The sequence below is a fragment of the Spironucleus salmonicida genome, chromosome 5 (assembly GCF_000497125.1).
Source record: "Spironucleus salmonicida strain ATCC 50377 chromosome 5, whole genome shotgun sequence".
Classification (NCBI taxonomy): Eukaryota; Fornicata; order Diplomonadida; family Hexamitidae; genus Spironucleus; species Spironucleus salmonicida.
In genome coordinates, this window is record NC_090600.1 from 1,038,616 (window position 1) to 1,060,929 (window position 22,314).

The following is a 22,314-nucleotide window of genomic DNA, read 5'->3' on the forward strand; positions in this document are numbered from 1 at the left end:
CTATTATTCAAAATAATTTCATTGATCCTATAAAATAAATAAAGGAATGAATCCATTTATTTATATATTATTTATATGAGAAATAATAAATACAAAAAAGTAATATTTGAATTTTTGCCATACATTGTGTGTCATCAAAGAATTTATGTAACTCTTACTATTGGAAAATTACGTTAAAATAGTATTATATATACCAAGTATATATAAATAACATATAAATTTAGAAATGGAAAGGAAATGTGGTTTGTGTATTAGTAGGATAATTTAAGATAATAACAAATTATTACTCTGATAAAAAAAATAGTTCTTAAGGAAAGAAGTTAGTATAAGTCACGTTATACGTGAATCCCCAAAAATAAAATCTACAAATGGATGAACTTTCGCTATCTGCTATCGTTGCACTTTTAACTGTTCAGGAACAAATATGCCTTAAATTTGATACTAGTGGTATGGTATAGGTACTAGGATCACATTTATATTATTAGTTTACTTTATTAAAACCTGACTTTTTAATTGATAGTCCAGATACATATTAGGCCGTACTCAATATAATATAGGGTATCCCAGCTGACTAAATATCAATGCTGCATATTAAAAGAATTATATATTGTGACAAAACTAGACGAATCCTCATATTATAAGATATAAGCTAAGAGGGCTAATTATTCGCAGATTATGTAAAAAGATTATTGGAAGTAACATCTGATTATGAGTCTTCTTTATAGATAGATGATTTAGAAGGTGAAGAAGATACACCAGAAGTATATGTAAACGAAGACTCTAAAATATTAGAAGATAAAGATTGGATGTCAGCGTCTGACTCTATATTAGCTGATTCTAACGCTGAATTTACTCTAGCATCAAGATTTCTATGGTGATGGACGACTAAATAATCGATACTTGAGTATTTTTCTACAATCAAAAACTATTGCAAATGGGTATTTGTAACAAACTTTATTGATATATTAAAATATATACTAACTAATCTATAATAATCTCAAATAAAACTAATCTGATTAATTAATGATTGTTTAAAATCTGATGCAATATGATATACCATAGTTTTGATTTTAGAAGTAATACTATTAGTGAAACTTGTATATTATAGTTTATTTAGAGTAAAATATTAATTGAATCCTAAAATTAGTCATAATCTTTTAATTAAAATTATATAAAAATTATAATATTATGTTTTATATTACCTTAGTTAGTATTATCTCTTAATATTACTTAAAATAACTAATTAAAATATTTTTTGCTAAAATTACAATATATTTCATTTTATATAAACTTTCAATATCTGTAATAAATAAATTAGAACTTATTTAATTATTTTCAAATAGTATATTATATGGTCATTATCATTATTGATTTTAATACTAGCTAAATTAATATTATAAAATAAATAAAGAGCATCTTGAATTTTCTTATTTAGCTAATCTATTTACAAACTATTACAGATCGTACATTTAAATTAACTAAAATAAGTTTATATAAGAACATTAATTTATTTTTCAGATAAAATTATACAATCTAACTAATATTTTAAAACTTAACCCTTAAATTAATGAATTAAAGATTATTTTAAAATTTTATTAATGGCCTGACATTATTGTATATTGCTTCGATTATAGAATGAAATTTTAACGATTAATAATTTAACTAGTGTTTTTTATTATTTCAAAATCATAATTTGTTAAGTTTATGATATATTCTCATAAATAACGTTTAGTTTTTTATCTTATCTAATTTTTAAAATTATACTTGAGAACCATATTACTTATCAATAATGTGATATTAGTTAGCCATTTTGATGAAATTTAATTTCCTATATTGGACACATAACTCGTTTATGCAAATTTATTTAAATCAAAATAAAGTTTTCATTCAAGGAGTGAGTAAGAAACATTAAACTTCTATGCCACAGTGATTTTGGCCTCTAATAATTCTGAAGAAACCATTTTCTCCAAAACTGTTACCCCATGAGTTTTTAACAGTCCAGTAAGGAGTACCATTTTCTTCACCATAGCCTACAAACATAACAGAGTGTTTACCTTCTGCATAACCAGAAGTATGTTCATAAATACCACTTTCATAGTACATGAAATCAGAGAAGACAAAAAAGTCAGTTTAAACAACACCTTTAGTGATGGCAACTTTAATAGATTCTTCATCAGCACATACATTTTCAGTCTTAGTTGCTTTGACGAATTCAAGATCAGATTTATCATTACATTTTTTAGGACATTTACCGCTTTTTCCAGATATACCAGAAGTATACGGAGTGCATTTATTAGTTACAGTACCTGTATTAATAAGATAGTTCTAAACAGCTTTGATATATCCACCATCGCATCCTACATCTGTTGGGTCGCAAGAAACTACATATTATTCAGAAAGCTAAATACGTTTTTTGTCTAACTTTTAAATACATCTGTTGTCAGCAAGTTGATTAACAGATGAGAAGGCCCAGCACGAGCCACAGTCTGCCTAATCCCGAACAGTCTTAGCTCCAGCACACTCTGGCATTTCATGATTCCAATTCCAAAATTCTGGCACTTCGCCAGTTAATTTCACGGTAGGAGCTGGTAGTTGCTACATATTCTTACTTAATAGAGATTTTACTTAGACAACAGACATACCCTCAAAACGTTTAGGAATACCAGCCTTCCATTTCATATTAGGCACACGCTTTAGAGATTCGAGGAACTCCTGCTTATGATAGAGCTCAGCCAGGACAACAAACATTTGTTAGAAACGGGAGTTAAGAACCGATTTATTTTTATAAGATAAATAAATCTTTATAGTTTATAATCAAATTTAGAAAATTTTATTTTCGTAATTATAAAATAATTAGTTATTACTGCAGTTGAGCCTTATTTTTGATGAAGGAAGTATTATTACTCTTATTACTTAATATGTATTATATTACGAGATTTCATACGTTATATTGATATGATATATATTTATTTATAAATAGTATTGATATCAAAAATACACTATGATTATACTTACTGAAAATGTAATTGTATAATATTAAATTATACTTCCGTATTATATTATTATATATACATTAAATAAAAAATTAATTCGATAAATTTTTATAAGGTGGCGTGGAACCCTAAAAACTTAATGATATTAACAATATATTTTTCTATACAAATAATAAAAGTATTTGTATTTGTATATGATATTATATTATAAATAAATTCAAGGATAATTCTTAACATATAATTAAATTATAGTTACAATTGTAACTTCTGAAGTAGATACTAACAGTTAAATAGTATTTATTATCATATAAAACACTATAATCTGTTATAAAAATAATTATAATTATTCACTAACATATAAAGCTTCCTATAAAACATTAATTATATTTATTCGTGTAGTACTAGATAGAATCAGTTTAGGAATTCATTAATAAATAAACATATCTTCTATTTGCTAATTTGACTATTATAATTATAGTTGTTTTAATATATGTAAATATTTTTAAACTAGAGACTATTTAATTCATCGAGAGATGCTACAAGTTGATTTCGAAGAAGTGAATGCACAACGCATCATTGATGTATAAATAAATAATTAATGAACTTATAATTATTAATATTATTTCTTTAAACTTTAAACAGTATTTTTATGTAAAATTCAAATTCTAACATAAAATACAAATATTGAATAATTTTTCTATATTTAAATGACTGTGGTATCAGTAGCATAAAATTTATAATATATGAATTCAATTTTTATAGAGTTAGTTTCGATCATAATATTTTAAATGTCATTTACTAAAAACAAAGGTTATAATAATAAATAATATTATTATATTTCTTTAAAATGTAATCACCATTCATCGATTTTGTTAATAGAAAATAAAACACATTAAAGATGAGTCGACCTATGTCTACTAGTAAATTTTATCTTAGTAATAGTAATACTGTTACTTTTTAAGAAAGGATAGATTTTGATAATGTATATCTTAGATTATCAAAAACATGTTAGGATTAAGAGTATTAATAAAAATAACAAATTTATGCATCTGTATACTATAAATAACGAGAAATTCTCAATAAAATAAAAAATGAAGAGATTGAAAGGACTATTGTAAAACATGCTATTTCAGATCTCCAGAAAATCACAGCTTTAGCGAGTGCAAATAGATACAAAAAGTACTAGTAACATATCCCAGGGCAGCCTTATAGAAAAAGTCGAGATACAATTGAGTAAGATACGTTTGATTTGGGATTTGATATTGTAAGCGTTATAGACAGATGTGCAACAAGAAAGTCCCTCAATTAGAGCTAGACAAAGTTTAAATGATTGTAGCAATAATATGCTACTTTTTATCATGTGTGATAGTTAATAAATATATATTATTTATGCAATTAAATTATTTAAGAGTAATCATCAAACAAGTTTTAAAGATTACATGCAAAAAATTATGATTTAACACGCTCTTAAGGTCTAGTTAGCAAAAAATTAGCACATATACTTAACATTATTAAATAGTATACTTTGTACACAAAATATTACAACAGTTTATAATTATACTACCCATTACAGCTAAAATCATATAATATGTATTATCTAAACCTACAATCGTGTTTAGTACCTAAATTACAAACTATTATGTCATCAATAAACCTTAGCTTTAATCATTTATATAAAATTACCATATTATATATTACAATCTCTATATACTTTCCCACTCCAATTTTTTAAAAATATGTACGCCGATATCAAATCTTTTCAGGTAGAGGCCTCCGACAGAATTTAGCATCTGATGCTGGATGCCAAAAAGACAACTGCATACGTATTGCTTCAGGATGGCTCGTTTTCGGCCTTCAGGTCATCCACCGTCAGGCCAACGTTCACGCGAGACTCTCCATCGCTCCAGCTGAAAGCATCCCTGATCGCATCACACCCATTTCTAGATATTTGCGCGATCTCGACGCTCACCGGCGAGGTTCACATTTTCAACAGCGAAACCAACGAGCTGACGCAGCTCCCTCCTCTACACCAATCTGAGCTCTCGATACTGCAATTTATTGCATACGGCCGTATACTCATCACCGGTGACGTATCCGGTAGACTAATAGTTTCCCAATTCGACCCCAAAACTTTGACGCTGACACCAGTTGCCAAAATCCAGCGGTCTGGGCGCCCCATTTTCGCATTTGAGCGCACTGCCTGCACGCAGAACTTCTATCTGAACTTCGCTTAGGAGGAGCAGATTGGCGACAAGATCGCGAGCTAAATAGGTCAGGGCCCGCTCGAAATCATAGTCGGATACGACAAAGGCGATTTACTAGTTATTCAGGACGCTGCGAAGCATTAGATCATCGCAAACCTACCACAAGGGATTTTTAAGGTCTTTTACTGGGGTGAAAACGATACTGGTGCAGCGATCAGCCCAGCGGGTGATCTGGTGATTTTTGGCTTCGAAACAGTCGGCTGGAGGTCAAAAAAACTCATTTTTGGCCGTAGCAAGCTCGAATTCAGCCAGAAAAATGACATTGTGCAAGTCGGTAACTGTAAGCTTGCATATGTTAGTACAACTGGTGCGCAGATCAAAATTATTGACGTTTTCAACTAGAATGCGCAGATCATTGAAATTGATGATTTCCTATCAGATTTCACTGGTGTCAATGGTACAATTTCGTATATCCACGGTGTTGGCGTAATAGTGCCAGTAAAGTCCGTCAATTACCTCGTAATCATTGATTTGGAGCAGTCGAAAGTCGTAAAAAGTCGCTTCAATTCGGAGTGCTTTAACAACAATTTTTTGAGCGTTTTAGACGGAAATATAGCTGATATCACCAAAACCACCGCAACAAGCAGCTAAAACTACACAGTAGTTGACACTATTGAATTATCCTTCAAAAACGCGTTTTCGAAGGCAAATTCGGACTCAATTTTGCTCAGCGACCGGGAATTTGCATTCCCGTCCGATGGCACGCTCTAAGTCTTCCAAATCCTGTCGTTCAAGCGCCCAAAGACGTCAAGCTCGACGCAAATCAACGCCGTTTTGCTCCAGCAAACCCTGCAGAACGAGTCGCCCATCAACAAGCACTTCCTCGAAAACCAGTTCCAGCGCGCCAGAAACACGATACTTTCCGCATTTCAGACCAATTACAATACCGTGAAAATAATTTTTGAGGGAGTGGAAAGTCTAATTCAAACTGAATTCGAAATTGAAAACATAGCCACAATCTTATCCGCCAGCGACAAACAGGGCTATGTCGTCGTTTAGGGTGGAAGGAATATTGCGACATTCGAGGTCCAGAACACCCAAACGAGCCAAATTGAGTCCTTCAAAACCGAGCACGAAGTCACCGCAATCGCGCTGTTCGGGCGGCACATTATCGCCTCGCTGACAGTTCGCGAGGAGGGAAAAGCCGCGCGCTTTGAGCTCCAAAAGCTCACGATTTCGGGCACCGTCTCGCAGACGCTGAGCCTGGGCTGCAAAATCCTCAAAATTCAGGTCGTGAATTTTCACTTGTTCTTGTGCGCTTAGCAGGTGCTGTTTTACGCCGAAATGAAGGGCTTCAGCCAGGTCCTCGAGATCTGCAAAATTGCGAAAGATTACCTCTTCAGCACCGAGAATGACCAGGTCATGCTCATTAATGAGCTCCCCGGGCCCATGATCAACATAAAAGACTCGCTCAAGAACTCGTTCAACATCCAAACCGTGCAGATTAGCGGGTTTACGGCGATCTCGTCGCTGGAGAACATCAATTTCGTGAATTTGGCGTTCAGCTTCACCTGTTTCAACGATATTTTGTGCCAAAACATCGAAATTCCAACCGTTTTCACACTGCAGGTCGATATTTCCGACATCCAGCAGATCATAAATTCTAAGGAAATCACGTCCTCGAATTTCGTCAAAAGCGCGCGCGTTCTGGATTTCACGCCTCACGTCGTGAGAGAAGCGAAGTTCGACTGTTTCGAGAACCTGTGCGTAGAAACCGAGCTCACCGATCTGAACATATTCCTGCTAATCGGCTTTTCGGCCTCAATTTCGAAGCGCTTTTGCGTCTTTCACAGGAACGTTTTACTGTACGAAAACTGCACAATTCTGCGCCAAATCGTCGAAAGCACGCGCGAGTTCGCTGAGGAAGAGGAGCACCAGGATATTCAGCTTGCGAACGGGCTCAGCATGGTCCAGTTTTTGCAGTTTTTGTCCATCAAGGTCAGCAAGACCGAGCGCGAGCGCATCCTGACGGCGAACTGCGACAATTACGTTGATAAGAACATTATAATGATCTAAGGTGTTTTCGCCCCTTTTTTGATTCCAAAGATCGAAAACCACGAAATTTCGTGTCAGCTTTTAAGTTTTATTAGTCCCATTATAGGTGTAATTTGCCGGGAAAACCGGCGCAAGCAGCTCGTCCAAAAGGTGCTCTCGCTGACCTCCTTGACGCCATCTGAGCCGTTCAACCAGTCCCCAAAGACAACTTTCACGCTCACGAAGTTCATCATTTCGGTGCAGAATAACCGCTTTTCGGACGCCTACAACTTCGTCGCACAGTTCGACTCGCCCGAAATCTGGCGCTCGCTGGCGTCGCTATGCGTCAAAAACAACTACTTCGACCTGCTGAAAACGTGCATTTCGCACTTGAAGCAGCCAATGGTCTCGCTCATTTTGCGCTCGAACTCAATCGCGTCCGACAACAAAAACCAGGAAATCTCGTCGCTGCTTTCGATCATTTTGAACGATTTGAACACCGGAATGCAAATCGTCCAGAGCAAGCCGATTTTGTCCTCTAAGATCATGAACCAGGTAGGTTTAGGCACGTTCCAGCTCGAGGCGAAGACCTCCGGCTTCAGCTCAATAACGCGGAAATCGACTATCTACAACCAGGCAAACCGGCTCTTCCAGCTCGGGGACAACGTTGGCTCTAACGCGTGCTACAGCGAGATTTTTTAGGGCGAAAACATCTACATTTCGGATGTGATATAGCAGCAGAACCAAGTCCAGAATTTGAACGCAAAGGAGCAGATTATGCAGGAGTTCGAGAGCAACGGGCTCACCCAGGCGGTGCAGCTGGCGAAGCGCCTGAACAGCAAATCGAGCCTCTTCACGGCGGCGAATCTGCTCGAGAAGGCTGCCTACGACCAGAATAACGTGAACTGGATCCAGGAGGCCGCGAAGTTGTACAATTTGGCAGGCTGCCAGACGCACGCGTTGCAGTGCGGAATAGCGTGCCAAAACGACGATGTGATTTACAACATCGGCAGTACTACTAAGAACTAGCGGATTTCGCTCCAGGCGGCTGCATATTTCGCGAAGAAGGCGGGCGAGGGCGATTGCCTGGAGAGGGCGCTGGTCCTCTACTCGTGCTCTGGTTTCACCGGCCAGGCGGTCGAGTTGTGCCTCCAAACTGGCAAAATCAAGGAGCTCTCGGGCCTGCTGAACGACTCACTGAACAACAACGGGAAGATCTCGCAGGAGCTGCTCATCAAGTCCGGCACCATGCTGATTTAGTTGGACCAGTCGCAGTTCGCTCTGGATGACTATAACTCCTTCTTGACGACCGGCATTCTGGCGCTGGCGCACGCGAAGGCGACCGACCAGGCGCTCCATTTCATCGCGTCTGACAAGCTCAAAATTAACGCGAAACTGGCCGACTTGCTCACTCCAGAAGATGCAAAAACTGCTGAAAACCAGCAGATTGTCATCACGATCGGTAAGCTGCTTTTCAAGGCCGAGCTGTACCAGGAGGCCGTCTAGAAATTCATTTTGGCGAACGATTCCTACCTGGCGCTGAACGCGCTCATTAAGCTCGGCAACGTTGAAAAGGTTGTCAAGTTCGCATAAATGTCCCGCAACAAGAACTGCTTCATCGCTGCCGGCAACTTCCTCCAAACTCAAAACTTCCGCGATAATCTGCAGTTTATGACCTGGATTATCCAGTTTTACCAAAAGGCGAACGCGATCGAGTTCCTGATCAAGTTCTTCATGAACTGCGCGACGGAGGAAATCGACGTCTTCAACGACTACGAGAAGGCCATGGACGCGCTCAGAGAGGCCGCGAAGTGGATCGGAAAGTTCATAGTCCAGCTGCAGGAGAACAACGAGTCGAACGAGAAGCTGGAGAGGCTCAGGAACGATAAGAAGCTCGTTGAGCAGAACGGGCGGCTCATAATGGGCTTCCTGAACCTAATCGACTTCGCGCGCAACAACCTGAACAACGTCGACGCCAGCGAGACGCTCACGCAGAACGCCAAAAAGCTCACGCAGGCGATCGTTGCGCAGGATAACTGCATGGTGCAGGTTCCGCACGTTTTGGCCTTTATGTGCGAGTTCCATGCGCAGCGAGGTGAGAGCAGTCGCGTGCTACAGATCATGAAGAACATGCAGAGCCAGGGTTTCAGCGTCGAAAAATACGTTGACGAGGGAGTAGTATCGCAGTACGGTAGCGAGCTCGGGATCGAGGTCAAGAAGAAGGCCGACCTACAGGACGTTGAGGTGGAACAGGGAGTGCAGGAGGAAGTTCAGCAGAGTCCCGTGAACGACGACATTGGGGACGTCGACATCGAGATTGAGCTCTGAGGGGCGAGTGAAGGTATTGGAAACGTTTGGCTTTTGCGCGACTTTGGTCGTAAATCGTCGGGCAGGGTTCGCGCGATGGGAGAAATTTGATGCTGGTTGGTGGTACTAGGATAACTAGTGTATCTGTAGTGCGGACTTCGACCCGGCTATCACTCGTTAGTTAAGTGAGTTGCGTGACATGAATTGCTCTGTTGGTGTTGAATTTGCTATCAGTTTAGTGAAATAATGGTAGTCAGATGAAGACTCGTGAGCTGTAAGCTGGATTAACGCTACTCAAAGGCATTCTCATGATGGCGAGCTTAACACTATAGTTTAGCCACATTGCGAGAAAACTCCACATTCTGCTACTTGGTACTGCGGTACTGTAAAATATATTCTGCGATTGAGGGAGTTGGCCGCAGTCTAATATAATATGAATATATATTTCAGATAAAGACCAGATAGTTTTGACGAGTTCGGTAAATTGGCATATCTTGTGATGACAAAGGTGAATATTGCCGTGATTGAGATATGCTAGCATGGGTAAGCAAAACAAGCCTTAGCCTTCTTGTATATATCTTTTACCTGTCCTAGCTAAGGACTGCGATGTACTAAACAGTCTAGAACTGCTCAGTCCCTTAAATTACGGTAAATGATGTAAATTAGTACGAAAACCCTAGCTGAACCTAGTACCTAAGAGTACGTCTGAAACAAGTAGTTACTAAACTTTAAGTAATAATATATAAAGTAAAAATTTAAATTTTACTTTTTATATTATTTAGTTTAGAGAGTAAAGTTTTATTACAGTGGAATGCTTTTCTGACAAAAATATGGTAATGACTAAATTTATGGGAAACCATTAAAATAATTAATCCTATAACAACATAATACTTGTAAAATATAAAAATACTTGCTTTGCATTAGTTAGCGAGCTATAATTGCCAATGCTGTATAATAAATATAATTCATGAGTACCTTAAACCAAAAAATAACAACCTATCATATAAGTTCAGTAATTATATGTAAAAATATAAAAACTAAAAACTGCATACTAGCAATATATATCAATATTAGTACACCAAACCTACCTAGCTTTCATCAAAAACTTCCATCAGATAGACCATATAGTCATACCTAATATTAATAAATTGTGTATTTAAAAAATAATAAATTTAACCTACAATAATTTATGCCAATCATTATAATCTAAATTTAACTTTTGTTTCTAAATGACAGATCCAGGTACCTGCTCAAACAACGGTATACGCTGTTCAGTTGGATATTCTTGTCCATCCTACACTGATGAGAGTGTTACCTGTCTGCCATGCTCAGATAAAATGACAGCTGGCTAACGTTGTGTATGTAAACCAGGTATAGAGATCGTGGACTGTATATAGTGTTCAAATGGGAAATGTTCAGCATGTTTGCCTGGAACTTACCTTGATGTTGATTATTGTCCAGACTGCTCTAAGGGATGTGAAGTATGCATCGATAAAAATACATGTACAAAATGCTCCAAAGATTATTTCCTAAATGAAACTACCAACTAGTGCACTTCTGAATGTACATCCAATATGGCTTGTCAATTCAATGGCGGTGGTTATTGTGATAAAAGTACAGGCAAGTGCATACCCTGTAACGCAGACTGTGAAATTTGCTCTGCTGCTAACGTGTGCGACACTTGTAAAGATAGTCGTAATATGGCTTCCAAGGAAGGACTTTGTATTGTGACGTGTGAAGAGCGGGGAAATGGTTAGTATTGTGATAATGATGTCGTAAAGTAGTGCGAAAAGGATATAAAAACTTCCTGCAGGTGTGGTGAAGCCATAAATTGTGAAATGTGCAGCCCTGAGGGGACCTAATGCAGTACTTGTCTGGCAGAATTTATGATAAACGAAGTTGGACACTGTACGGACTGTGGAGACGGATTTGAGCGAATAGAAACAGTATGCTTGCCCAAGCAGACCGATGACGGCTAAGTTCTTAGAGGTGGATCTATCTTCGGCATTATATTCAGTGTTCTTGCAGTAATTGGAGGTTTAGGTATTGGGATTGCACTATTTTTGATCAAGAGGGGGAAGAAGGTTAAACCTGACGTTGGCGTGACTAATAATCTCGAGTGAAATTTTCGTCTAATTATTGTTACTATGGTAATTTGGTAGTTGCACCAATTGATATTGCAACTTCTACTTAAATGTATTATTTTGACTTGGTCGCGTATTGATTAAATGTTTCATTTTAGGATAAAATGAGTATATTATATATGTATACATTATAATACTACTTCATCAAATGCATTGAATTTAGTTATTTTAGCCTGTTAAGTTTTTCAAAGTAGTACCTCAATTTATATTCATGGCCTATATATAATCGTTTTCTATATCTCAAAGTATTAATCATAATTTTCTATAACAATCGGTTGAAAATAGTCTAAGCACATAACAAACCAAGAATAACTATGTAATTATCAACTGCCGATTTGTGAATTATTTCATTTCCGTAATTGTATCAGACCTGATGTTTGCTTAGTTCAGGGTAGTCTAGGTGTGGATTTGAGGTTATCAACTCTTAGTGATAAATATGCTCAATCCGATCAGTTATAATAGGTTTCTACCTTGGCTACTCTGGTAATGCGCCTTTTATACTTCTAAATTAACGTAATTGTACTTCCTATGACGATAACTATCGCAACTACTGATAAAATAATTGCAGTAATTTAGATTCCACTGAGTTTGTTACCTTGCTCACCAGCTTAGGTTCCATCAGCCCAGCACATATACTATTGCTTCTAATAGCCCTCTGCACATAATTTACACTTTCCATTTCGATCTTTAAGCATATGAGGTAGACATTCCGCGCAGTCCTTAAAATCTTCAGTGCAAGAGCCACAATTCATCGCATCTGCGCATTTACACTGGGATGTTATGATGCCATTACACAGGGATGGGACCCCATTATTGCAGTAATACCCATCTTTAATTCTAAAGCACTCTTCTGTACATTCGCCGGCGGTGGTTGTCACGAATCCGATACGGCAGTTCGAGCACGACTCAAAATTAGAGCAAAAGTTGCAGTTTTCAGCGCATGGTTAGCAGCTTTACGACACTGGATCACAGAACCCATCTAGAATCTCATGGCATTGGTTGTGGGCAGTGCAGGGAAAAGTGCACTAGCCCGAAACTTCATCCATCACATAGTTTTCGAGGCACGCTACGCAGGTATCTTCGTCGGTACACGTCAGACATCCGTTCGAGCAGTAGTGGCATTGACCATCGATGAGGAAGCTCTCCTGCATACATTTACTGCATTACCCAGCAAAACAAGAAAGACAGCTAAAGGTCTGTACTGAGTCTTCGCAAAAACAGCCATCGCTGAAATCTATTCCTTCTGAGCATGGAAGGCAGGCAACTACGTCCCCGTACTCGACAGGACAGTAGTAACCGGTCTTGCATTCTAGTTCTGTATAAGAGCAAGTGCCAGATACTGAAATGTCCTGCTATTAGGGCCAACACATAGTACCAACTATGTGATATCCGGGTTCACACTCGGTGCATGCTCCGCTGGAATCTTTCGCAGTGTGCGGGAGGCATGTACTGCATGTATTACCACTTGGCTCACATGATGCGCAGTTCTTCGCACTGCCGCACTTGCATTCGGAAGTGAGGTCTTAGAAGCACATCTTAGATTCTCCGTTATCACAAAACTGGCCGTTATGGAGGTTGCTGCAACTAGGCTCGCAGGTGCCGTTAGTGGTCGTCACAAATACGGCTGAGCACGCGTTGCAAAAATCTAGAGACGTGCAAGCCTCGCAGGTACCAACACATGCAAGACATTTCTCGCTTTCCATGTCGCAGAACCCCTCATCTCTATCGAAGCAGTCGAGGTTGGACCTGCATTTGAAGACACACTGTTATGTCTCAGGATCTAATTTATAATCCTCCCAACACTCGTCACATTTACCCTCCCTTTCGCATTTTTTACAGCCTTCTGCGCAGTCCGCGCAGGCCCCCTCTACCAAAAAGGTCCCACTGAGACATTTTGCACACTGGGTTCCTGCGCAGCTCCAGCAGTCTCCTAGAGAAACGCCTACCTCGCAGAAGCAGCCGTGGCCAAGCCCCATGTCCTCTGTACAGGGCAGGCATGCAACTGGCACCGAAGCGAACTCTGGGCAGTAGTGGCCTTTAGCGCAGGTGGTTTCCTCGAAGGAGCACGTGCCGGGATCCTCGCTGATCTCGGCCCAGCACAAGCCCTCGTTCATCGCAAAGCCATGCTCGCACTGTGTGCAGTTTCCGGCGCTGTCTTTTTGGATGTGCAGGAGGCAGACTTAACAGCTTTTTCCATCTGAACTGCACGTGGCGCAACCGGCAGAACGTCCGCAGTTGCACTCAGAGGTGCTGTCATCAGAGCAGGGGTGTGGCTGGCCATCTAGGCAGTAGAAACCAGTTTGAAGACCTTTGCACTCCGGTGTACAGGTTCCTAGCGTTGTCATCACGTAATTGTAGCCGCACACGTTGCATGTGGTCTCGGACGTGCAGTCCAGGCATTCTTCCGCGCAGTGCTTGCACGTCTTAGATTTCTGGTCACAGAACCCGCCCGTGATGTCCAGGCAATCGCTGCTGCTGGTGCAAGGGAAGGCGCAGCTTTTGGAGTCAGGGTGAAAAACATAGCCCTAAATGCATTTTGTACATGTGCTTCCGTCTGTGCACGTCTCGCACCCGTGCGGACAGTCTTCACACTCTCCTGCCTCTAGATAGGTCTCTGGAATGCATTTAACGCATTTTTGGTCTCGGCACTCGCTGCAGTTGTAGGACTACACGTGGTCTTTGCAGTAGCAGCCTGAGCCATAGGAAACGCCTTCTGAGCATGGCTAACAGTCCACAATAGTCTAGTCCTGTGCGGGGCAGTAGTATTAAGCGTTACATGTCGCTGCCATATTGGAGCACACACCAGATTCTGTCATTCTAAAATATCGGTATGGGAGTATAAGTGAATAAGAAACGCAGTTAGAATATTTTGAAAAACACTACAGTATGTATCTTAGGACAATAATGGGAGTTTAATTCAGGCAACCATACATAGCACATTGTGTGGATAGTAATGCAATAATCCGAAATTTAGTTTAAATATAGAATATTCATCCTCAATATTACTAATATTAAAATAATTAAGTTTATACATATACTAAATTAACTTAATTTAGTATATATAAAATTTTGTGGTTTAAGTGTGATTACTATTTGATATTCTATAACAATAAAGTACTAAACTGGTATATATATAATATTTATAATTAATTTACTATAACTAAACTATTAGGTAATAGAGAAGTTATCTTGTAAATTAGTTTCTTAATGATTGATAATTTTTTACTTTTACACAATAGCATTAACTATACATAACTGCAGCAAAGCAATAAGCTAGGTAATCTATTAGATAATAATAGGATGTCTATTTTTTATCTGCTAAATTACAGGTGAGATGAAAATACGCTTGGCACTAATTATTTAGCTATTCATCTATCCAGTATTTGTCTACCACCCGTGTAGCTAGTTTCCCTGAAATATCTATGCATTATTTATTTATACTAAATATTATATAATATACTATATGTACAGTTTCATTATGCATTTCAATAACATCCCACAAACCTCTGCGCGCCGGTTACGCTGCAGGCCACCTACCTCGGCTGCCTATTATCTTCCGACCGATGACATATGGTGCGGATAATGCTAGTATCAGGAATATTAGCCTGATCAGTTAGTCGGCTACGGCAGTGATACCCTGGACCTTTGACGTAGGTTACTCTGCATAGAAACACTCCTAGCACGAGTTATTGTAACCCTGGCTTTGACGTAGTACTGGTGCCTCCAGCTGTTGTGATAGAAGCCGGAGCCAGATTTCCATATCCACGCGCGACCAGAGGCCGTACTTCGTACTGTCCGGGGTCATCGAAACTTTGAAAGCGTATATCGGCAGTTTCCAAGGAAGAATACGTTCCAGGGTGGGACTAAAATACGTCTCGGCATGGGTTCATTATGAGTGACTTGTAATTCTGGAAAGGCAGGATTATATGCACGCGAAAGGAACTTCACGCGCACATAACTGCCTATTAAAATGAGGAACTTTACCAAATTTTACCATACAATAATTCAGTAAGCTAAGGCTACGCCAGTGTGCAAAAGTATAGATTAATAAATTATAGCACGAGGAAATCGGCGGACAAGGACAAATTTTGGCAGGGAGAAGTCTAGCCTGGCTAGTATATAGTAATCTATATAATTGTAGATCGCTCCAGCTTTAAGAGTGGGTCTTAGATATTACGCTGCTCTGAGTGAGAGTTCTTGCCCATTGAAGGCCCCTAAAGTAATTACATGAAATTAAGTCAAGGTAGAAGTAATTGGTGGGAGTCTAGTTAGTGTAAATATGATTTATATCTGGTAAATTCAGGTAGTGCTCTTCCTCAACTGGTGAAAATGATATTCTAGCATTATGTGCTACTTTACACACGCACCAATTACCATATTTCACACTCCCATAGTATGGAAATACTTATTCAACTTTGACATTGCCTTTATTGGCCTCACATCGCACTAGGCTCTCATTCTAAACTTCAAATCTTCCAGGAAGCGCTTTTTCGGGCGTGCCATAATAATTTTGTAGGCGTCGTCTTCCACACCGCACGCCATCATGTGCCGACTCTAACCAAACTACCACTTGCTCCTCAACCCAGATGCTCATTCTCGCTAAAATGTTTGAAAATGCACTAATTAGAAGGAACTCTTTATACTTAAATTGTGTGGATACAAATCTATGCATTTAGATTACCAGGTCAGGTTGCTCCTGAAATAAGATTTTCCCACTTATAGCGTAGACGGCTCACACCACTTGAGCTGCTACTTCTAGTACCAACTGGGGAAAGGTGCTCTAATATGAACAAGATCGCAGTACGCTACTAGTAACCGGTAAATGATATCAAAAGCTCTTCCCATGCTACTTATCTAGCTGGAAACGACGCTGCCTATGTACCCAGTAGCGATATGCAGTAAACGAAATCCTCTGGTATTCGTTAAAGGCGCCTCCAGCCCCGAAGTTATAGTAATGAATTTTTACCATAAATTTTTAAGCTTATTGCTTTGCAGCACTTTGAATATTCTCAAACTGCGCGCTTTCGAGCGGTCCCTGCTCCAACGGAAACACACTACCCCTGGACTTCTGTCACGCCAAGCGAATTGATTGAACGTAGAGATTTCCGTCTTTTGCGCAGCCAAATTCCATGTTAGTTTACAGTTTTAGCTTCGCAGAGCTCGCCAAAAGGCGCTAATCTGGTCGCAGAGCGGTACCTAAAAAGCTATTTGCGACTAAAGAAAGCGATGAATTGACTAGCACGACTTTCCATTGAGATTTACAGATTTGTTATTGTGACGCTACCGCTGTAGAGTCCAATCCCAGAAAATTATTATAATGTAATACTTGAGCAAATCCGCGATTCTGCAGTGTGCAGTTGCGTAGGCCCTAGTTGCTGCTTTCTGTATTTAACGGAGGATATGCAGTTACTGCAAATCCGAAGAGACGTGGCACAGAAGTTATTTATCACTGGATTCCGCACATTACTAACGTCTAACTGGGCAAACGGCGACCCGTAACACGGTTGCTCAGGGACGTTACCAGGTCCGTGCGCTGCTAGGAAACGGAGCGATTCTGCTGAGTTAGCGACGGAAGGTGAGATAAAATGTCATGGGAGGTGTGGCTGAACAAGTAATTCGGCCAGTCGTCCAGATACTGATTCATCGGGCGCCTGGATTATGCAAATCTGATGATTAGCGCAATACTCTAAAGCGGAGGGCGAAGAGCTGCTCAAATTAAATAGCCGTTCGTGATGTTTGCTGGAACTTGATATTGTGCTCCGTTATGGTCGTGATAAAACTAGTCCCACCTGCTGTCTCTGGCATCTCGGCTATAGCTAGGAAAGCCTGGTGCTGCCTAATGATTCATGTCTGCAGTTTTATGAACTTAACGCACGTTTGAGTCAATCCAAATTTTGAAAACACTGTCGTCCTGCTACGAAAACGCAGGAGCTGGCATCTTTATTGGATGGGCTACGGGAACCAATTTTGGCCAATGAGTCAGAATTTTGTGGCGCAAGCTGGGAACTTTGCAGCATTTATGCTGAAACTGCGTAGACTTTGCCGAGCACAACCAGCTAGCGTTTCCTAAGCGGCCGCGCGTATGATTCTTTGATTTCAGTTGTTCTATTTAACTTGCAGGATTGTGGGTAAACTTAACATTAGCATTCTTAAGAATAGGAGTTTAGAGTCTGGAGATGTTATCTTCATCGCAATTATGCCGTGATATGCTTTCTACCATGTTGAAGCATAAAAACCACTAATATTGTATGTACTAGAAATTCACAATCGAGTATAAATCCAAATAGTATGCGTTTTATCGGTTCTATGGTGTACTTAGAGCAATGCCTTAAATAGCACACCAAACTTTTATAACGCCACCAGCTAACTATTGGTAAGGCATCTGGGCCCTGTGCATTTCTCTATAGCTTGCCTGACCTCGAAATGCTAGGAATCATCAACAGGTGGGCTTCTATGTGGCGAAGTCCTGCTTTCTCGGGTTGGTGGGCAGCCGTTGATGTTGGGAAGGTACATACGTATTCAGCCTTTTAGACGCCAGGTTGCGTATCTAATATGAAACTATATTTTCCATATTTGATGTGGACATGTCCAGTTTCCTGCTCCCACTAGTAGATTATGGGAGTAACTTAACATCATTTTGCCGATAATTTTAGAAGGGTTGGTAGTTATTAGGTATGCTAGAGTACAGTAGCATAGGTTAACTGCAAGTTCGGTAAAGAATGATTATTGGGTCATATTCTATCCGCATTGATTATAGGTATTACTGTTGCTAATTCCAGAAACATAACTATTAAGCGCATTAGAGGTTCCACAAGAGAGGAAGGGAAACGTAAGAAAATATACTTAAATTTCTGGTAATGCTAGTATGCATTAAGGCCAATCAAGTTTCAGTCTAACTGCCATACTAGCCTGTATCTAAAATTATAATCAGAAATCTGATTAAACGCACCACTAGAGTGTAGTACGAGAATGCATGAAAGAATAACTTACCGTACTGAAATAGCTGATGGCATTGCGGTGAAAGGATCTCTCCTATATTCTCACAATAGTCAAGCCGCGCCAAGTATTAAAGTTCCAGCGTACAATACCCAATTAATAGTGCTACCAGCTTTGGTGAAACCTCCCATGCTTGATAAAATGCAGCGGAAAGGATATTTCGGTCGGGTGGTTAGATTTATGTAGCATCTACTTGGAAATGAAACAATAGCTATAAGCTGAGAAATCATCGTTCTATAAGCAGCGCTCCAATATAATAACTTCGCCATAAGGTACGGTATTATCCAGCAGCTGTGCAGAATAATTTATTCACTAATTGGCCAAATCGCTGAGTCTTCCTCCTGATATCCAGGTCTCCTTCACACTTGAAGGCTGGCCTTTTGCCTCTCCTACGCCCAAGGTGGCGACTTGCGTCAAACCTTAACAGACTTTACCATAACTAAGGCTATGAGCGTATAGGATTGGGCAAGCCTTAACCACTGCCAACATGAAGTTTGCATACCACTTGATTTTAAGGAATATCCGCGCAGACCATTTCTGGCGCTCCCTAAATCCTCATGGTGCATAATTGTCTCCATACTTCAACCTGCAATGGGTTTATTACTTTATGGTATATATTGCAAATACACAAAAATAATTAGGCCTTACATTAAATTAAGCAGTAGTCATATACATAAGCCAATATTGTGTAAATAAGAAGCTACCCTCGTGTGCTGATAAGTTTAAATTACCGCTAGACATGCATTAAAGGAAGTTTACCATTAATATATAATATTAGTTTTTACTAACACTTTGTCGGTCTATTTCCTATAACAGAACTAGTTGAATTGGTTATGTCAGTTTCTTCTGCATACTACGAAGGTACAGTAACATAAAAGAACCGTTATACAGGTTGCAGTAATCTCAGCGAGACACAATTTGGAAATATACACGCAATAGCTCCTAACTAGCATAACAGACCAAATTAATTGTTGGCTTTAAGTGCTTTTCGCGACCTTCTTTATAAATTTAGACACTTAACACGGCAGTAAAGATAATCACGCCACACCAGTCACTAATTAACCAGTTCTGTACAGGTTAGCATATACAGCATATGACCAAGATTTTCCAACAGCATGCCATTCATTACAAAATTGATAGTAAGTCGATTTCTGAAAATGGGTATGTTATAGCTATTATAGCGCAAGCAGCAGTTAACATCCCTTCCGCAGTGAAATTTAATATTTTGTAGAGCAGACGGTTCTGCCTACCCTAGAACTGCGGAGTTCGACTTTAACATGTTGTTATTTGCTGAGTAGTAAATCGTACTATGGTGACGAATACACCGAGCAGAGAACAATAAATCATTAGTGCAGTACTAGGAGCATACACTGTAAGTTGGTAGAAAAATAATTTTGAACTCCAGGTCAGAGTTTCGCACCAGTTTTGCCGGATCGCTTCGTCGTGGTATGGTACTGTTTAGCCCTTAGTCATGGGTAGGCTCATCAGGTTTTGGCAAACCTTCACTTCGCGTGGACGCATGATTCTATTGCTTTCCACATACGCTAAGATACGTTTTCTAGTTTACAGTAATTCCCAAATGTCTAAAAATGGAATCGCATTTAGTATCCACATTTAATTTAAAGCATGCATGAGATATTCTTAATATAGTGTTGATTGGTGATAACATTGATATGCGCATTGTTATAGCGTTCTTCGCTTCTAAATGCATAATTTATTTTTATATGCAGCAAGGCGCTTAACTAACATCTGTAAACTTTCAAGTTGGTGTAAAATTACCCAGAGTGGCACACCACCTTGCGAAGTATAAGGTACCGAGGTGCCCTGTGCTGCCTCCACCGGGTACGCTTCCAGCGTTTCACGCCTTGGCTCATGTATCCCTGGAATGGATTGTTCGCCAGACACGAAAATAGTATGCAGTATGAACGTACGTCCAGGTGGAAGTGCGAGCGCAGCACTTCAGTCCCTGCCCCGAAGCCCTATCGCGGTATACTGGGCGGACTACGCACCCAGCTGTCCGCGTATGACTAAAATTTACACACTCCATACAGAACTTCAGGGTCTGCGCGTCCTTTGGGTGCCGTGTGAAGATCCCCTGCGCTGATGGCGACGCTGCATTATCCTACTACGCGTGCCTGCGGGCGAGAAGCGGTGTTGGCCCTACAGTATCTCCACCTACAGGACATGCTGCAACAGGAGGGCAGAGTGCGGCACGTTCGGGACAGCTGGGCGTCCGTGAGGGGTACCAGTACTGCACGGTGCCAGTGCTTGCTCGCCCACGGAGCTCTCTTCGGGATTCCCGGCCGCAGATCACCTTCGACGCTACAGTAGCTGGAGACATGCGGCCTGATAACCCTGGACCGGAAAGATATGCTTGTTGCGGTGCCGGGCATGCTAAACTAAGTTGATGTAGTAGGTACAGGGTAGACTTTCTGGTCTGGATGGTGCCATATTCCAGAGACGAGTTTAACATCAATGCATGTATCTCCTGCGTGGTGAGGGACAGTGAAGTAGCACAAAGAGGCCGCCGAGATCGCCTGCGGGGTCACAGGCAGTCTGCGATTCCTTAGCCAGGGTGCCTTTCGCGTCCCTACCACTGCTTAGCACGCAGGTATACACTTATCGTGCTATCTTCGCTCCGCTTCAGAACTATATTACTGAATATACGCCAACGGCCTAAACCGTGTATCCTCAACTTCCGGGAGCAACCAAGGCCTAGTGCCACCACCCGTGCTCGGAATATCTGGCATCCACGTGGAGCGGTTCCCCAACATGGTAGGCTAGTGGCCAGCGGTACCAGCGTAGCAATCACCACGCAAGGCGACTTCCTCTGGACCGCCTGGAACAATCTCGTACTCGCTGTGAACTGGGCTGGTGCCGGGCCCGAACCACTGAATGTGCCGTGCCCTGCCCTGAGGGCGTGCCGGTATTGCTAGCTGGTGTCCCACGTCCTACCCAGGGCCGCTTCTCGACGTTCACTATGGCATAGCACGTTACGTGGCCAGAGTGGTCGCCCGGCTGTCCTGCCCGGGGACGAACGGGGCTGCAAAGTTAGTAACGGACTAGTCGCTAGCAAAGTACCGACCCCGCCGCAACGACTCACCGAGGCAGCGCTAGGAGTAATTTGCATCCACCGTTTTAAAGTGTGCATGCTGCCTACACTAAGCTGTGCAGATACATGTATATCCCCGTTGTGGTATTGAGGTGAGGAACGACCCGGCGCAAATACTTTTCCACGCCGATATTGCCATCGCGGTTGACATTCATTCCCAGGGCCCCTTTTGAGAGCTGCCGGGGTACCATTCTCCCGACCAGCACGGATGGGGCAGTATATTTTTGGGATTCTCTATCGCAACCTCTCCAAAGTCTGCAGATAAACCCGCTCTTCCATATCGATATAGCATTGCGTACCTGCCCAGACCTGTCTCTGCGCCCGTGCCCGAACGTCGCTCAGACCGTGGCATCGGTCGCAGCGCCTTCAAGAACCCGCCCAGCGGCGTCGGGGATCCGGGGTAGACTGCGGGCTCCTATTCGCATGGTGGCATACTAGATGGGCGTGAGGTAATCAGCAGGACGAGCGCTGGCCATGGTCGCACAGAACATCACGGAGGCAAGCTGGCACCTCGTGGAGGGTGC

General features: G+C 40.7%; 11 protein-coding genes across 11 annotated transcripts; 6 read left to right on the forward strand and 5 right to left on the reverse strand. All coding sequences in view use genetic code 6, as the record gives it.

Moving 5' to 3' along the window:
• Positions 1 to 368: 368 nt before the first annotated feature.
• On the forward strand, positions 369 to 878 carry SS50377_25196 (uncharacterized protein; the record flags this gene model as incomplete). The annotated part of the gene is made up of 1 exon (XM_067909030.1): positions 369 to 878. One exon carries the CDS (start codon positions 369 to 371, stop codon positions 876 to 878), a length of 510 nt encoding a protein of 169 aa, XP_067763851.1.
• A 1,009-nt stretch (positions 879 to 1,887) lies between these two features.
• SS50377_25197 (Cathepsin B) lies at positions 1,888 to 2,748 on the reverse strand (the record flags this gene model as incomplete). Its single annotated transcript, XM_067909031.1, has 1 exon — positions 1,888 to 2,748. One exon carries the CDS (start codon positions 2,746 to 2,748, stop codon positions 1,888 to 1,890), a length of 861 nt encoding a protein of 286 aa, XP_067763852.1.
• A 1,092-nt stretch (positions 2,749 to 3,840) lies between these two features.
• On the forward strand, positions 3,841 to 4,323 carry SS50377_25198 (uncharacterized protein; the record flags this gene model as incomplete). Its single annotated transcript, XM_067909032.1, has 1 exon — positions 3,841 to 4,323. The coding sequence occupies one exon, from the start codon at positions 3,841 to 3,843 to the stop codon at positions 4,321 to 4,323; it is 483 nt and encodes a 160-aa protein (XP_067763853.1).
• Positions 4,324 to 4,729: 406 nt separating this feature from the next.
• SS50377_25199 (Intraflagellar transport protein 140) lies at positions 4,730 to 9,559 on the forward strand (the record flags this gene model as incomplete). Its single annotated transcript, XM_067909033.1, has 1 exon — positions 4,730 to 9,559. The coding sequence occupies one exon, from the start codon at positions 4,730 to 4,732 to the stop codon at positions 9,557 to 9,559; it is 4,830 nt and encodes a 1,609-aa protein (XP_067763854.1).
• A 1,208-nt stretch (positions 9,560 to 10,767) lies between these two features.
• SS50377_25200 (Cysteine-rich membrane protein 1) lies at positions 10,768 to 11,661 on the forward strand (the record flags this gene model as incomplete). The annotated part of the gene is made up of 1 exon (XM_067909034.1): positions 10,768 to 11,661. The coding sequence occupies one exon, from the start codon at positions 10,768 to 10,770 to the stop codon at positions 11,659 to 11,661; it is 894 nt and encodes a 297-aa protein (XP_067763855.1).
• A 470-nt stretch (positions 11,662 to 12,131) lies between these two features.
• Positions 12,132 to 14,615, reverse strand: SS50377_25201 (Cysteine-rich membrane protein 2; the record flags this gene model as incomplete). The annotated part of the gene is made up of 1 exon (XM_067909035.1): positions 12,132 to 14,615. The coding sequence occupies one exon, from the start codon at positions 14,613 to 14,615 to the stop codon at positions 12,132 to 12,134; it is 2,484 nt and encodes an 827-aa protein (XP_067763856.1).
• A 552-nt stretch (positions 14,616 to 15,167) lies between these two features.
• SS50377_25202 (uncharacterized protein) lies at positions 15,168 to 15,572 on the reverse strand (the record flags this gene model as incomplete). Its single annotated transcript, XM_067909036.1, has 1 exon — positions 15,168 to 15,572. The coding sequence occupies one exon, from the start codon at positions 15,570 to 15,572 to the stop codon at positions 15,168 to 15,170; it is 405 nt and encodes a 134-aa protein (XP_067763857.1).
• A 724-nt stretch (positions 15,573 to 16,296) lies between these two features.
• Positions 16,297 to 16,917, forward strand: SS50377_25203 (uncharacterized protein; the record flags this gene model as incomplete). The annotated part of the gene is made up of 1 exon (XM_067909037.1): positions 16,297 to 16,917. One exon carries the CDS (start codon positions 16,297 to 16,299, stop codon positions 16,915 to 16,917), a length of 621 nt encoding a protein of 206 aa, XP_067763858.1.
• A 475-nt stretch (positions 16,918 to 17,392) lies between these two features.
• On the reverse strand, positions 17,393 to 17,902 carry SS50377_25204 (uncharacterized protein; the record flags this gene model as incomplete). The annotated part of the gene is made up of 1 exon (XM_067909038.1): positions 17,393 to 17,902. The coding sequence occupies one exon, from the start codon at positions 17,900 to 17,902 to the stop codon at positions 17,393 to 17,395; it is 510 nt and encodes a 169-aa protein (XP_067763859.1).
• A 68-nt stretch (positions 17,903 to 17,970) lies between these two features.
• SS50377_25205 (uncharacterized protein) lies at positions 17,971 to 18,405 on the forward strand (the record flags this gene model as incomplete). Its single annotated transcript, XM_067909039.1, has 1 exon — positions 17,971 to 18,405. One exon carries the CDS (start codon positions 17,971 to 17,973, stop codon positions 18,403 to 18,405), a length of 435 nt encoding a protein of 144 aa, XP_067763860.1.
• A 1,775-nt stretch (positions 18,406 to 20,180) lies between these two features.
• On the reverse strand, positions 20,181 to 21,428 carry SS50377_25206 (uncharacterized protein; the record flags this gene model as incomplete). The annotated part of the gene is made up of 1 exon (XM_067909040.1): positions 20,181 to 21,428. The coding sequence occupies one exon, from the start codon at positions 21,426 to 21,428 to the stop codon at positions 20,181 to 20,183; it is 1,248 nt and encodes a 415-aa protein (XP_067763861.1).
• Between the last annotated feature and the right edge of the window lie 886 nt (positions 21,429 to 22,314).